This window comes from Oncorhynchus kisutch, linkage group LG6, assembly GCF_002021735.2.
Source record: "Oncorhynchus kisutch isolate 150728-3 linkage group LG6, Okis_V2, whole genome shotgun sequence".
NCBI classification, from domain to species: Eukaryota; Metazoa; Chordata; class Actinopteri; order Salmoniformes; family Salmonidae; genus Oncorhynchus; species Oncorhynchus kisutch.
Window position 1 is genome coordinate 77,668,657 of NC_034179.2, and position 16,014 is coordinate 77,684,670.

The 16,014-nt window shown below is 43.0% G+C and overlaps 1 protein-coding gene across 2 annotated transcripts; it reads left to right on the forward strand.

The window, feature by feature from the left end:
• The first annotated feature begins 4,297 nt into the window (after positions 1 to 4,297).
• LOC109883088 (low-density lipoprotein receptor) lies at positions 4,298 to 15,612 on the forward strand. Of its 2 annotated transcripts, none has more exons than XM_031827721.1 (18): positions 4,298 to 4,570; positions 9,190 to 9,315; positions 9,440 to 9,562; positions 9,740 to 10,117; positions 10,242 to 10,364; positions 10,473 to 10,595; positions 10,780 to 10,899; positions 11,267 to 11,392; positions 12,213 to 12,384; positions 12,538 to 12,765; positions 12,879 to 12,997; positions 13,113 to 13,252; positions 13,371 to 13,512; positions 13,792 to 13,935; positions 14,052 to 14,300; positions 14,441 to 14,515; positions 14,637 to 14,800; positions 14,950 to 15,612. In XM_031827721.1, the coding sequence occupies exons 1-18, from the start codon at positions 4,513 to 4,515 to the stop codon at positions 14,980 to 14,982; spliced, it is 2,643 nt and encodes an 880-aa protein (XP_031683581.1). In that variant the 5' UTR covers positions 4,298 to 4,512; the 3' UTR covers positions 14,983 to 15,612. The 2 variants fall into 2 exon arrangements, with proteins under 2 accessions (XP_031683581.1, XP_031683582.1); XM_031827722.1 differs by having other exon boundaries at positions 4,316 to 4,570; positions 14,070 to 14,300.
• Positions 15,613 to 16,014: the final 402 nt, after the last annotated feature.

Genomic DNA, 16,014 nt, shown 5'->3' on the forward strand with positions numbered 1-16,014 from the left:
AGGGCAGACCATTGTAAAATAATTCTAAAAGTGGTATGCTTCCCTCCCATTAGAAATAAAACTATTATTTTGTATTGAGATGTTAGAGCCATGTGTTTTCTGGTGTTTGATAGTTAAGTCTTGGGAAATAAATGTCAGTCCTTCCAGTTGGTTGGTGATGGATTGCCCTGTTGTCTACATACTGATGTTTTGCTAGGTGAAGGCCCCCACATGAAACATCAGACTAGTTAGTCTACATGCCAAGAACCTAGTGCTTTCCTCATTTTAACTTACTATAGTACATCTAGTGCAAGGCACCCAATGTCTACACAGCATATGCTTCCCAGGTCTGTCAAGATGGATCTCTGGGCCAACAGGCTCTACTGCAGCTGGAGGATCCTGATCTGACTCTCTCTTCTCTCTTGTGAGGGAGAAAGGACTCTCATTCCCAGCCAACCCACTGGACACACTGGTTGAATCAACGTTGTTCCAATCTAATTTGTCAACGTGTTGTGATGTGGAATCTATATGGAAAATACATTGGATTTGAAAAAGGTCAATGTAAACTGTTGTTTTGAGGGTGAAATTTCAACCACAGGATTTTGTTATCATGGTAACCAAATTCCAAAATAGATTAAACTTGTATAAACTATGTAGAATACATTTAAAACAATGTCAGATCTTCAAAGTTATATCCACTATCAGAAGAAAAAACAGGCTGGTCAGAACCCCTTACTGGAGAATTAATATGTCTACAGTAACCCTTTGGTCTCCCATCCAGGGCTTTAACCAGCCCTGCTTCACTATCTTGGTTGTCCCTGACTACTACCAATGTGCTATTGTGGGAATGATTGTTGAGGGATCTTCGCCTGAAAAATGAAATATACTGAACAGAAATAAATAAGCAACATGCAACAATTTTTTACTGTGTTACAGTTCATAAGTAAATCAGTCAATTTAAATAAATAAATGTGGCTAAATCTATGGATTTCACATGACTGGAAATACAGATAAGTATCTGTTGGTCAAAGATACCTTAAAAAAAGTAGGCGCGTGGATCAGAAAACCAGTCAGTATCTGGTGTGACCACCAATTGCCTCATGCAGCGCAACACATCTCCTTCGCATAGAGTTGATCAGGCTGTTGATTATGGCCTGTGTAATGTTGTCCCACTCATCTTCAATGGCTGTGCCAAGTTGCTGGATATTGGTGGGAACTGAAACATGCTGTCGTACAAGTTGATCCAGAGCATCCCAAACGGCTCAACATGTCTGGCGAGTGTGCAGCCCATGGAAGAACTGTGGCGTTGTGTTGTGTGACAAAACTTCACATTTTAGAGTGGCCTATTATTGTCCCCAGCACAATGTGGACCTGTGTAATGATCATGCTATTTAATCAGTTACTTCAAATTTATGCTACAACTGTCAAGTGGATGGATTATCTTGGCAAAGGAGAAATGATCACAAACAGGGATGTAAACAAATTAGTGCACAAAATTTGTGTGAATGGAAAATGTATGGAATCTTTTATTTCAGCTCATGAAACATGGGACCAACACTTCACATGTGCGTTTATTTTTTTATTCAGCATTGCTAACAAAATCATTCCAAAGGGTAGGTTTAACAGAGCAAATTAAATGTGACCATACTTTATCACTCATATTCTCCTGAGTGGCGCAGCGGTCTAAGGCACTGCATCTCAGTTCTAGAGGCATCACTACAGACACCCTGGTTTGAATCCAGGCTGTATCACAACCAGGCTGTGATTGGGAGTCCCATAGGGTGGAACACAATTGGCCCAGCGTCGTCTGGGTTTGACTGGTGTAGGCCGTCATTATAATAAGAATTTGTTCTTAACTGACTTGCCTAGTTAAATACAAAACAATACAGTTGAAGTCGGAAGTTTACATACACTTAGGTTGGAGTCATTAAAACTTGTTTTTCAAATACTCCACAAATGTCTTGTTAATAAACTATAGTTTTGGCAGGTCGGTTAGGACATCTACTTTGTGCATGACACAATACATTTTTCCAACAATTGTTTACAGACAGATTATTTCACTTACAATTCACTGTATCACAATTCCAGTGGGTCAGAAGTTTACATACAGTAAGTTGGCTGTGCCTTTAAACAGCTTGGAAAACTCCATAAAATGATGTCATGGCTTCAGAAGCTTCTGATAGGCTAATTGGCATAATTTGAGTCAATTGGAGGTGTACCTGTGGATGTATTTCAAGGCCTACCTACAAACTCAGTGCCTCTTTGCTTGAAAAATATTTTGTAGAACTCCACAAGTCTGGTTCATCCTTGGGAGCCATTTCATGATGCTCTCTGCACTTTTAACGGACCTCTGAGACTATCACAGTGCAGGTGCATTTATACGGAGACTTGATTACACACAGGTGGATTGTATTTATCATCATTAGTCATTTAGGTCAACATTGGATCATTCAGAGATCCTCACTGAACTTCTGGAGAGAGTTTGCTGCACTGAAAGTAAAGGGGCTGAATAATTTTGCACGGCCAATTTTTCAGTTTTTGATTTGTTAAAAAAGTTTGAAATATCCAATAAATGTTGTTCCACTTCATGATTGTGTCCCACTTGTTGTTGATTCTTCACAAAAAAATACAGTTTTATATCTTTATGTTTGAAGCCTGAAATGTGGCAAAAGGTCGCAAAGTTCAAGGGGGCCGAATACTTTCGCAAGGCACTGTATATACAGTTGAAGTAGGACGTTTATATACACCTTAGCCAAATACATTTAAAATCAGTTTTTCACAATTCCTGACATTTCATCCAAGTAAAAATTCCCTGTCTTAAGTCAGTTAGGATCACTACTTTATTTTAAGAATGTGAAATGTCACTGTATCTGCTCCATCAGCATTCCAATAGTGGGAGCAGTAAGGGCAGCACAATTAGTGACAGTCTCATTAGGCACTTCTGTGGTTCTCCTTTGCACAGTTTCAGAAGCTTTCATGCCCCATGGTGGGCTATTCAAGGGCCGGTCACTGAGAGGACCCACTCTCACCAGAGGGCAGTGAGTTGTGTGACTGTCAACTCCTATTATTGGTCTCAAATATTCTCAATCCTGGAGTAAAAATAAATTAGCAATGATTATTTTGTAAGGTATTGTAACATGAAATGTAATTGTTACTCTTTCATCTTGATGTAGTGTAGTATGGTCCAAATCTGTCTGACATAATCTTGATTACATCTGTGTTACCACTCTCTGTTACTAAATAAAACACCATTGCTTCAGAAAGAGAGGGTAATAGCTATAGAATTTGCTGTCATCATCAAAGCCTTGGCTTCTCCTGCCATCTTATTTCCAGCTAGATCCTCAACTCTGATGTGAAGCCACTATTAGATTACAGTTTTTAGCTTGTTCTATTTGGTCCGAAATAGGATAGGGAGCTGTAGTCAGTTACTGGTTGACAGAGGCATGGCAGGATGTCATACTAATACTGGTCGGTGCAGCAGACCCATGAGAACTAGAGCAGTCTAACTTCTTGTTTTGCTATTATTTGTGTTGTCACGCATTGCCGCTCTGACCACGAGGGAAAAACACAGTTGTTTGGCTGTGGTGTTTTTGTCTTTTGTTTAAGAGATGGTGCGTCATTGCACACTGATGGACATTGGATAGATCAATATTAAAAATAGAGCAAGTACAAACTAGATGAGAATTAGTCATCAAGGCCATCATGATAGACCTGATAACATGTTCTGTGCTTATTGTTTGGTTCACTAACATCCTATTTATTTTTCTTCTCTCCCCCCACTCAGTGCTGTTGTATTTCATAGGGACAACCTCGAGGAACCCCAACAGCCTATGTCATTTTCTGTTTGTGTCTGGATTGAGCTGAGTCGTGAAAATGTACAGTTTTATCAAAATGTCACAAGATAGAAATGTAGAACCTATCACTATAAGAATCACCTTTATAGTTACCACTTTTACTAACTCCACGGAAAAGCAAGGAAACATGTTTTGACCAAAACTTCAAACAATCTTTATCTATTGTTTTGACCAGGGAGATCCTGCTTTTGAACACTTAGAAGTGCCTGTCAGAATGAGCTTATAGACAAATATTGCTATGTCTTGGCCCGCCTCGTGTATGTGTGTGTGTGTGGGGGGGGGGGGGGGGGGGGGCTTTAAGAATAAACTCAAGGGTTAAACAGTAGTAAAATAGAGCGTTTGAAGATACGCCTTTCGGTAATGAGACTCTATTCCAGAGATCACACCACTCCAAACCCCGCCCTACGCTTCTTGGGCTCCTCCCATTCCAACCCACCACTGGACCACATTGAAATTGCTCTGATATTGCCAAACATGATTACCCTGTCAGGAGCATCTTTGTCTAACCTCTCGTCCCAAGCGCATCTGAATCCAGAACATAAGAGCAGAGGAACTGAATATCTTGGAAGCAGTGACTTTAAAATAAAACAATCGTTTTAACATTGTTATAGCTGTATCATAATACCTTATTGACAGTCAGAGTAAAGTGTAAATAATTTTAAAAATTCGGCTGCAGACTATGGGGCGGCTGCTGTGCGTGCTGTTGGTGTTCCTGGCTTGCTGTGTTGTCCAAACAAGTAAGTATCTTTATTCTAACATAGGTCTACTCTAGTGTATCGTTAAGTTAGGAATAATCCCCAATTAATTTGGTTTATTTGTTATTTGTTCCACTAATACATAGTGGCAAAGTAAGCATATTTTTAAACACAGCCTACCTTCTTGTTAAATATTATGTCTATCGTAAATGATCAAGTTATCAAACGATTTTAAATGTTTAAATAGCCCACTCTTGGATATCGCCTGACGCATCACGACGGGGGAGGGGGCTTGTTATTTGTAGAATGTAGGTCAAATTTGTGTTGCATCTTGAAGAAGCTGCGATAGTGTGCAACACAAATTGTTTCTTATTATTATCAGAACATAATGCGTAGGCGAGTATTTATTTTGTCATTGCACTCGCATTTACCTTTAGATACATTTACATGATCTATTTTTACCGGAATTTGTATGAATGAACTACGTTAATAGCCCCTGATTTGTTGTTGGCCATGAGATTCCGTGGCCAATCAGATTTAAGAATGTGCAACAAGACGTTTCCGAAAGCTTGCTGTGGAATTGGAGCCGGGCGAGGCTAAAGGATGTTTGCATTGTGGTGCATGCTGAGAAGAGCGGCAGTTTACAGTTTTGCACTATTGTGCAATACATTTTTTGTGCAAGACAATTATTTTGTTAGTAGGCTATTGTTATTTTAAAGCTTTAATCCTACATCCATTTCAGGATTTATAAATTAAATGGATACTACGGGATTTTGCCAATGAGGCCATTTACTTCCCAAGAGTCAGATGAACTCGTGGATACCATGTGGCCAGTATGAAAGGACGTTTGAGGTAGTTTAGCGAGCCAATGCTAACTAGCATTAGCGCAATGACTGGGTATCTACCTAATTATATATACACCTATAGAATATCATTTTATTTAACTAAACAAGTAATTTATGAACAGATTCTTATTTACAATGACTGCCTACCCTGGCCAAACCCAGACGTTGCAGGGCCAATTATGGGACTCCCAATCATGGCCAGCTGTGATGCAGCCTGGATTCGAACCAGGGACTGTAGTGATGCCTCTAGCATTGAGATGCAGTGCCTTAGACCACTGTGCCACTTATACATACCTAATGAGCTTAGTCCAGCTGTTGAACCCCATCAGAACCCAAAATATAAGCTTTTTCCCTTCAATGTTTGTAAACAATTTAGGCTAAATAAAAACCTGCATAGTCTCAAAACGTGGTTCAAACTATAATGTTGATATCCTGGATGGTCCTTGCATCCATAGTCTGGCTCTGTCTTTGAATTTAAGAGAGTTCCAGTTCCATTTCTTCAGGCGCATCCCTCAGCTTTTTACCAAAACAGGGGTGGGGTTTTGCTCTATTGTTTCAACTGCTCATTCTAGCTTTAAAGTGCAAAAATCTCCAAAATTCAGGTACAGCAGATTACAAGTGAATTATTGTATAATTAGGCTACATAGCAAGGCTGCAATAGACTATATGTGTTCTCATCAACTGATATAATAACCAGTCACATTGCAATCTAGATTCTCTGTTGTTCACTCATGTTTTTGACCCTTTCATGATGTATTGATGGCCCTATGGCATCATTGTGCTGGGCCGCCTTGAGAATTAAAGGAATCCCTCTTCCCCACCTCCACAAAGCATGACTTTTATGTATTTCTCCTGAGACAACATTCCAACGTATTGGTTCAACACCATCTGCCCTGTATGCAATAACTTCCAGTGTTAGTGTGGCCAGTATGGAAATGTTTGGGAAAAAGTGCCAGGAACATGTTGGAACTGGCTCTCACACTCCTATCCATTGACACAACAGAGTTGTGTTGTTGTGAGAGCATCAGCAGTCTGAAACAGTTTGTGCTCATTCTCACATTGTCCATTGTCTTATCAGGAGGAGCGGACAGCCCTCATATTGCGCAATCAGTAACGTGCAGATATATTGAGAATGTGACATCGAATGGGAGACTCACACTGGGAACTTGATTCAAACTCTTTGCAAATAATCATAAAGAATACAGTTTTTGCCATTTTCTGAGGAACTAAATGGAGAGTGCTGAGTGATAAATAAAAGTAGTTGCAGAATGACATGCCCCATCTCAAAAAATATCTGTTCCATCACCTATTTAGAAAGTGGTACTGATTAACTGTAAGCCTGTGCAAATCACTTTATCATGCTATCTGTGAACCATGTCCATGCCTTCTAAGTGTCATATGAAGAGATTTTTACTTCATTAGCCAGCTTCAACAGCTCATCAAACAGTGGGCAGAGCTGTTTCTTCTCCTCCAGCTTGTCCTGATAGAGAAAGGAAGATCAATTAAACACACCACACATCAGAGGACAGACAAACAAGTATGCCACGTTACATTTCTCCCCAAGGTTAATCAGTAAACCTTGTCAGTCCGAGCCTTTGATGGACTGAACTTTAAGCCTAACCAAATGTTATTGAAGGCAGGGCATTCGCCTGCATCTGACCATCACTTCTCTCTGGGAATGAGGACAGGTGGATATGATAAAGAGAGAGAGAGACTTGATAGCTTTTGATTCAGGTATGAAGTCAATATACTCACCTGGCCCTAGAGGGTCATATTGTGTTAATTGTGTGAGTTACTAGAACCCAAACTGTTTTCCAAGGGATGGCAGTGGGAAATGTGATCACATCTGGGTATTATTTTATGTTCTCTCTCAGTTGTGTGGGTTTTCATTCACGTGTTGGTTTGCTCTTATTTTGTGGCTTGTCCAGGTAAGATAAGATTAAAGTCACTCATGATAAAAACAGTTAAGGAAAGGGAATGCACATGGAAGAGGGCCCCACCAATACAGCCGCTCATAGTACACTCTTACATGGGGACAGCTGGGTCCAGAACTGGAATGGCAGTAACCTGTTCAGCTGTGGAGACATGGTGAATGAGGACATTGACTTCTCATGTTCATGCTGTTTGTTCACAAAGAAATATCTGTACTAGATGGCCCCATTTCATTTCCATCCACTTTCCCAGATCTGCTGTTGACATCTGTTGAATAGAACAGAACAAAAAGCACAGTTTATGACCAAAATATCTCAGTAAAGAAAATGTAAGCCAAACTATGGGCCTTCTTCCAATGAGCATAAATTGTTAAATCTTTCCAAATTCCCTTATTTACATCCTTGAAATAACACGGTAGTGCAATTCAGTAGGTATTATTGTTCCTGCAACTGAAACCGTTGGTGAGAAACTAAAGGTTCACCTCACACTGGAACTGTCCTGTTTTGAAAATCCATCCTCAGTGGTCAGTAAAAAGAGTACCTAGCCCACTATAGTCTCTTCTGTTACTATCATGCAAACCTTCCGCTTGACCCAATCAGCTACCAGTGATGTGATTCAAGCTCCTCCCTCTGGTCAAGCTTCTCCCCCTGGCACCTATCAGAAACAGGTGTCCATCCAGTGTTTTGAGGCCTAAGTGCAGAATAAGGAATTCCCAGTGGCATCTGGACACTGCTGTGAGTCATCTCTGTGGCCAGGGGCACTGATGTACAGTACAGTGTCTTAATTGGTTCTTCCAGTTCACTAACTAGGGTGATTTAGATAGGGGGTTGGGTGGAGAGCTGTAGGAGGTCTAGAAGGTCTTTGTTTGATGGATGAAGAGCATTCAGAACTGCATGGAGGATAATGAAGATGTTAAGGAGAACATAACATCAGCCAGTAATGTATGTCTATGATCTCTTGTCATTTGTCTTCAGTCATCACCAACCAATTACTGACAAAAATTTACATTCTCCACTACCAATGGCAGGTGTAAACGTTAGTGTGTGAGTGTGTGTGCATGTGTCAGTGTGTTTGAGTTGTAGATTCTCCACATTCCTCCTCTATAGGCAGGTTGGAATTTGCATGTGTCTGTAAATGTATATGTGTGTATGTTGAGGGAGAGGGTCATAATGGGCCTCTCCCACCCATCCCCCTGCCTCTTTGTTGATGTGTTACCAGCATCCCTGCCATAGCCCACTGAACAGCCAGACCCTCCCCCACTCACTGTCACATATGACTGCAAGCTGGGAAATGAGACCCACCAGAATAAACCTGCTCTGGCACTTTTGTTTTAGCTCTACACATTCTGATTTATGATCTGCTCAAGTATTTGCCTCAGATAACATCCACAGAGTTACAGAAAACAGACACTTTTTCCTTTTCCTGTAGTTTATTATGCCAGGATACAGGTGTTGAAATAATGTGTTGTGTTTTTGACTGACCTGACAGTATGTAGATGATAAAGCAGAGAAATACCACCGGTTGTCCTATCCTGCTAAGGCTTTGCAGTGCAATGGGCTTGGCTTGCCACGCAACCCCTCTCGGGAAAGCGTCTGATTTGTGTACTTTGCCAGGAGTACAAGTACCAGATCAGTGTGCAGCTATATACAGTGTCCTCTCGGGAAAGAGTCTGGTTTGTGTGCTTCCCAGAAATAAATAGAACAGCAATTGGTTTCATTCATGAGAGATTTATTGTCCCATTATACAATGGATCCAGGGTTGTAAATGTTAGTCAGTTAAATGCTCCTTTGGGCTTTAAGCCCATTTTGATTTTGAGATTTTGCTGTTCACCAGAATGAATAGTCATGAACTGACCGTGTGGGTACGTGTGTTTTTCCCTTATAGACACAGAGACAGTATGCGGGACCAGGCAGTTCCTGTGTGGGAACGGGAAGTGCATTACGCTGAGATGGGTGTGTGATGACACAGATGATTGTGGAGATGGAACTGACGAGCTCCCCGGAACCTGCTGTGAGTAACACATACCGCCGTAGCTAATAGGAATACAATAGAGGATTGAACCACACTTCTAGTTCAACATCTTTTTCAGTTTCAGTAACTGATGGTTGTTCTCTCTTTTCGGTTGCACTTGTAGTGGCCAGAACATGCGGAACCACAGAGTTCAGCTGTGGTGGACATCTGAACCAGTGTGTTCCCAGTACCTGGATCTGTGACGGCAAAGCAGACTGTGAGAATGGAGCTGATGAGGAGAGCTGTGGTAAGTGGTCCTGTCTTCTCCACTCTCTATTGTACCCTTCTCCCCAACTTACCTCCCAACATTTCCCCTTCTCTCATCTACTCTCTCTTTTCCCTCTCAGTCCCATTCTTTCCCAACTGATATAAGCCTGACAAATGAGGCTCCCCTCTAACACACACATCTCTGTTCCTCCCACAGCGCCCAAGCACTGCACAGATAACAAATTCCACTGCAGTAACGGCCAGTGTGTGTCGGCCTCCTTTGTGTGTGATGAGGAGTTGGACTGTGATGACGGGAGCGACGAGGCTTCCTGCCCACCCACCACCTGTAGCTCCACCTCCTTCCAGTGCAACAACTCTGTGTGTGTGCCGCGCCTGTGGGCCTGCGACGGAGACGTTGACTGCTCGGATGGCTCCGACGAGTGGCCCCAGAACTGTGGGACTCGAGCCCCTGGGGGTGCCCCCAAGCCCTGCTCCCTTCGGGAGTTCCAATGTGGCAGCGGGGAGTGTATCCACAGCAGCTGGAAATGTGATGGAGGATTCGACTGCCTGGATCGCTCTGACGAGACCAACTGTAGTGAGTACATTCCCTCTCTCTTATTGCTTCTGTTAGCTATATTCGCTTTAATATTTTCCGTCTTTAATATGTAAATTGCATATGAATTTTTGACTGACCTCTCAATCTCTCCTTCTCTCCATAGGCCGCCTCACCTGCCGCCCCGATGAGTTCCAATGCGGTGATGGCACCTGTATCCACGGCGGTCGCCAATGTAACCGCCAGTACGACTGCAGAGACTTGAGTGATGAAATGGGCTGTGTCAATGGTAGGCTCTTGCCCCACATAAAGCTATTACCTCTGCTTCTACTACTGTGACCTACTGGGATGGTAATACTTCCTTTGTGTTATAGTCACACTCTCCTCTCCTCCACAGTGAGCCATTGCAAGGGTCCCACCAGGTTTAAGTGCCGTAGTGGGGAGTGCATCAGTATGGAGAAGGTGTGTGACAAGCAGCGTGACTGCAGGGACTGGTCAGATGAGCCTCTCAGAGAGTGTGGTGAGTATGAAGATGGAACATGTACATAGGGGGAATATTGTTTTGCCTATGGTTAGCTTCTCACGTAAAATGAGTTGGATGGAAACCATGGGAATGCTATCTAGCTGTGGTTGCTGAAAGAAAGAAGGAGTTGTGGACTGGTGTGTTGAACTGTCACTTTTCTCTCCTCTAACCCTCCCTGCAGATTCCAACGAGTGCCTGTACAACAATGGCGGCTGCTCACACATCTGCAATGACTTGAAGATCGGCTATGAGTGCCAATGCCCCACCGGCTACTACCTGACGGACAAGAAACGCTGTGAAGGTAAAACTCCTTACCACTATAGCTGCATGTGTGTCCACAGAGCCCAAAAAGTTGGCTCAATCAGCAGCCATATTGGATCTGATGTCCTTGCCAATGTGGACTTCAGACTGTACATCCTTTTGGCCTAGTGCCAGGCGATGTGCCCATTGATACCTTTGCCTTAGTTCAATCCTGTATGGCAGTGTAAAGCTGGTGCTATTGGGGTGAGAAGGTCTCTGTCCTGACTGGACCACTTCCCTATGGGGCCATGATGACTCAGTGCTGTTACTGTCACACACCCTTCGTCTGACCCTACGCCACCGTTTACCTTCTCCAACACTGTGCCAGTTACACAGACGTCATATCTGTTCTGTACCTCTTCCCACAGATATCGATGAGTGTGCCAACCCAGACATCTGCAGCCAGATCTGTGTCAATCATATGGGCAGCTACAAGTGTGAGTGTGAGGAGGGCTACCAGGTCGACCCAGCCACTAAAGCCTGCAAGGCCATCGGTAAGTATTGGACCTAAGAAAGTGTTATGTGAATTTTGTTATCAATGTTCAAAAACTTCAATTAATTTACTCAGTCTGCAATCTAGAGTTTGTAAGATTCTGGTTGAATGAAGCAGACAAGAGTCCCAGCTTACAAAAATCTAAGTGTTTATTCACGAGAACGTTCTGAAGTCCATTATACAAAGACATCCATTTTATAGCTGCGCACATACTTCCACACAAACAGTAGGTATCCTACATACATACATACACACAAACAGTAGGTGAGTTTTATCCTTCTCCATAGTTCTCACCCCTGTGTATCACTACCCAGCCGACAGTTCCATTCCCCCGAGATTAGGGAAACCTTGAGAAGTACTCCCTATGCTATCATATCGCTCAACTTACCTGGTAAAATAACAGATAAAAACATAAAAAATAAATAAATAAAAAGACATTTCCCAGAGGCCTAGCCAGGTCGGTCCAAACACAGTTGAATTGTTCTTGTTTTTTTTCTTCGGCACACACATAGAGGTTCAATCCCTAAACTACGCCTTGCTCAGACAGTCTGTGTTTTTCCACTATACAGATACATTGTTTCATCAAATTCTGACTAAAACTACACACATCATCAGATTATAATTTTATGATTCTAATCCATTTCATACTATTATAAGGTTTCAGAGTGGAATTATTTAATCATTATCTTTCAACATATACATTATTTTATCAGAAAGACTGAATGCTTACTTTGCTCATGTTTTGATCAAGTTTATTTTTATATTGTCATGGGTCATGCATTGCAGTTATTGGAACGATACTCTCTCGTCTGATCACACAGGCACTGTAGCCTATCTGTTCTTCACCAATCGCCATGAGGTGAGGAAGATGACACTGGACAAGAGTGAGTACACGCGTGTCATCCCCCGCCTGAAGAATGCAGTGGCTCTGGACATGGACATGGTTGCCAAGGAGATTTACTGGTCTGACCTCTCCCAGAAGAAGATCTACAGGTGAGCAAAGCTTCCATGTTACCTTTATCCATAGAGCCCTGTTGTATTCCTATTGCTCCTAGTGATATCTTGATGAGGATGATGATTAGAATGACGATGATGGTATAATAAATATATTTTCTCTCTATTTTCCACCCTTCTCCTACAATCCAGCACCTCAATGGACTTGGCTGCAGACACAGCGCAACACAAAGTTGTGATTGACAGCGACATCGAAGCTCCGGAGGGCATCGCCTTTGACTGGGTCCACGGCAACATCTACTGGACCGACAGTATCCGCAGCAGCATCTCTGTGTCAACTGCCAACGGGAGCCGTCGCAAGACTCTCTTCCAGAATGACCTGGCCAAGCCCCGCGCTATTGTGGTCGACCCCCACAGCAAGTAGGTCCCACACTGGCTTCAGGAATGAGCATAATGACTGAAACATTGAGCCTTCACAGGATATCTGTTGAATGATGGCATGCTTCAATAAATGTGTTCTCCTGCCCTCCTAGCTTCGTGTACTGGACTGACTGGGGAACTCCAGCCAAGATTGAGAAGGGAGGTCTGAACGGAGGAGACCGTGCTGCTCTGGTCACAGACGACATTGTGTGGCCCAATGGAATCACCCTTGGTGAGCACTTTCATAACTTACCTTTGTGTGTGAGGGTGCGCATGCATAATTGTGTGTGTGTTTCTGCATGGTCACTCTGGTCTGACTAGTTTCTCTTGTCCTATCCCCTGGTCAGACCTGCTGAACCAGCGGCTGTACTGGGTGGACTCCAAGCTGCACACCCTCTCCAGTATCGACGTCCAGGGTGGCGGCCGAAGGACACTCATTATAGATGAACACAGGCTAGCCCATCCCCTAGGCATCACTGTGTTTGAGGTGAGTGCCAAAATTACAACTTTAACTTTGAATAAGTCTGAAGATAACCATATATATTTCATATGTTTATGCAGAGATGAGAAATGTTTAAATGGAGTACTGTGTATTCTGTGTGTAGGAAAGAGTGTTTTGGACAGATGTCAGCAACAATGCCATTCTGAGTGCCAACCGTGTGACAGGCAGGGACATCAAGCCTGTGGCAGAGCACCTGGTATCCCCAGAGGACATTGTGTTGTACCACAACCTCAAACAGCCAACTGGTATGTATCAGGTCTCTCAGATTTTTAATCTTCCCATAGTTAGTTAGATCAGTAGTTTGTTTATGCAAGAGTAGCCTTGGAGTTAGGCACCAATGGGTTTTGGCGTGACGGTTGCACCTCAGGGATGCATTTTATTCTAAGTGCTATTTTTGTGTCTGGAGCCTCAGACTATTACAATTAAGTTACAATGCTGCAGTAGCATAGCAATAGCAATGTGCTTTCTATTGAGACAAACCAGTCCTCAGACTTTATCCCCTCCTCCCCTCTGCCCCACTCCAGGCAGGGACTGGTGCAAGGTGGCCAACGGAGGCTGTGAGTTCATGTGTCTGGCAGCCCCCCAGGTGGGCCTACATTCCCCCAAGTACACCTGTGCATGCCCTGACAACATGCTGCTGGCCAAAGACATGAGGAAATGTGTACCAGGTATATATATCTAGCTAGCACCCTCAGCCTCTCTATGTAGCATAACACAGAGGAAATATATGATCCCTTGCTTCCTGTATAATATCTAACCTAAGTGTTATCTGTATATTGACCAGCTGCACCAACACCTGCAGCTCCAGTCAAGCCCATTGTTCCCGCCTCCAACCCCCCACCGGCACCCGCCCGCACCTCCACTGCACCTCCAGCCCGCGTCACCACTAAGGCCCCCATCATCGCTACCACAGTTACGCCTGCACCTCCCCGCACTACCAAGCCTGTGCCACGCAACCCCCAGCCTGCCCAGCCAGATAGACCCAGGATCCCCCAGGCCCAGACTACCACAGTGCCTCAAATCACCACTCAGGGTAAGCATGACTTAAATGTGTGCTCTCATTAAATGCAGGAGTTATCAGCAATTAATATTTTTAAAGGTGAGACTTTCCTGGAACATCACACTTTGACATGGTGTATCATTGGTCTAAATCTGTCTTGTTTTGCCCTTCAGACATCCGCCATGAATTTGCTGCTATACCCACAGCCCCTTCAACCCCTGCAGCTTTATACATCGGGCTGCCTATAGGTAAGATGCTTTAACATCACTGACAGTTAGCATGATTATTACACGCCAATGATTTTTTTTAAACACTTTAGCATCAACAAATCCCCTCTGACCTGTATGTCTCTCTCTCTCTGTCTCTCAGCCATTGTGTGTCTGGTGGCTTTTGGTGCCGTGCTGCTGTGGAGGAACTACAGGCTGAAGAACACCAACACCATTCACTTTGAAAACCCAGTCTACCAGAAGACCACTGAAGACCAGGTGCACATATGCAGGAGCCACAGTCCAGACGGCTACTCCTACCCACCGGTAAGAGGCCAATCTGTCATACACACTCAATCTCAATGTCACTTGGAGTATGCTAGTGTTTTTGTACTAGCATATGTAGCCTATTGTATGTTGTACAGTAGCTGTAGTTCAGTGACCTAATGTATTCCTCTTTGTTTCCTTCCCCTCAGAGACAGATTGTGAGTCTTGATGATGAGGCTTGACCGTAGTGCTGCCGTTCCCTGCCAACACAAACGCTTTAAGAGGAGAGAGCAGAGGAGTAAGAGAAACATTTTATATAAGCTACCTGGACAATCTTATTTAATTTTTTTAACCTCAAAGACATAAGAAGGCAGAGAAAGTCTCATACCGCTGACCAAACCACTGTGTGCTCAAAGACAAATGGAAGCTCTGGAAAGAAAAGCAGGAAAAGGAGGAAGATTTCTCATTCATGTGTCTTTCTTGCCCATTTGTGCACAATCCAGAGCCATACGAGACCATCAACTCATCTCCACCAAGCTTGAGTTTTATTGGCTCATTCTACACCATAGTATTTTTCTCAGAGACTATTTGTCTGAACTGTGAAATGTCCTACAAATAGAAGACTGTTCAGAAGTTGAACCCCATTATGAAAGAACAGTAATGTAATTGTAATATCTGAGTGTTTTGTGTTTGTGAAGAAGTGCCCTTGATATATGAGGTGACTGCAACTTTATTTAACAGCACTTAGAATTGAGAAAAATCTCTCTTTCTTGTTACGTACAGTGGGGAGAACAAGTATTTGATACACTGCCGATTTTGCAGGTTTCCCTATTTACAAAGCATGTAGAGGTCTGTAATTTTTTTATCATAGGTACACTTCAACTGTGAGAGACGGAATCTAAAACAAAAATCCAGAAAATCACATTGTTTGATTTTTAAGTAATTAATTTGCATTTTATTGCATGACATAAGTATTTGATCACCTACCAACCAGTAAGAATTCCGGCTCTCACAGACCTGTTAGTTTTTCTTTAAGAAGCCCTCCTGTTCTCCACTCATTACCTGTATTAACTGCACCGGTTTGAACTCGTTACCTGTATAAAAGACACCTGTCCACACATTCAATCAAACAGACTCCAACCTCTCCACAATGGCCAAGACCAGACAGCTGTGTAAGTACATCAGGGATAAATTGTAGACCTGCACAAGGCTGGGATGGGCTACAGGACAATAGGCAAGCAGCTTGGTGAGAAGGCAACAACTGTTGGCGCAAT

Bases quoted from the DNA above. Each gene is read 5' to 3' on its own strand.
- LOC109883088 (XM_031827721.1), top strand. From the start codon at position 4,513: ATGGGGCGGCTGCTGTGCGTGCTGTTGGTGTTCCTGGCTTGCTGTGTT. The intron at 14,516-14,636 runs GTAAGATGCTTT...TCTGTCTCTCAG, and splicing joins ATACATCGGGCTGCCTATAG to CCATTGTGTGTCTGGTGGCT. The intron at 14,801-14,949 runs GTAAGAGGCCAA...CCTTCCCCTCAG, and splicing joins ACGGCTACTCCTACCCACCG to AGACAGATTGTGAGTCTTGA.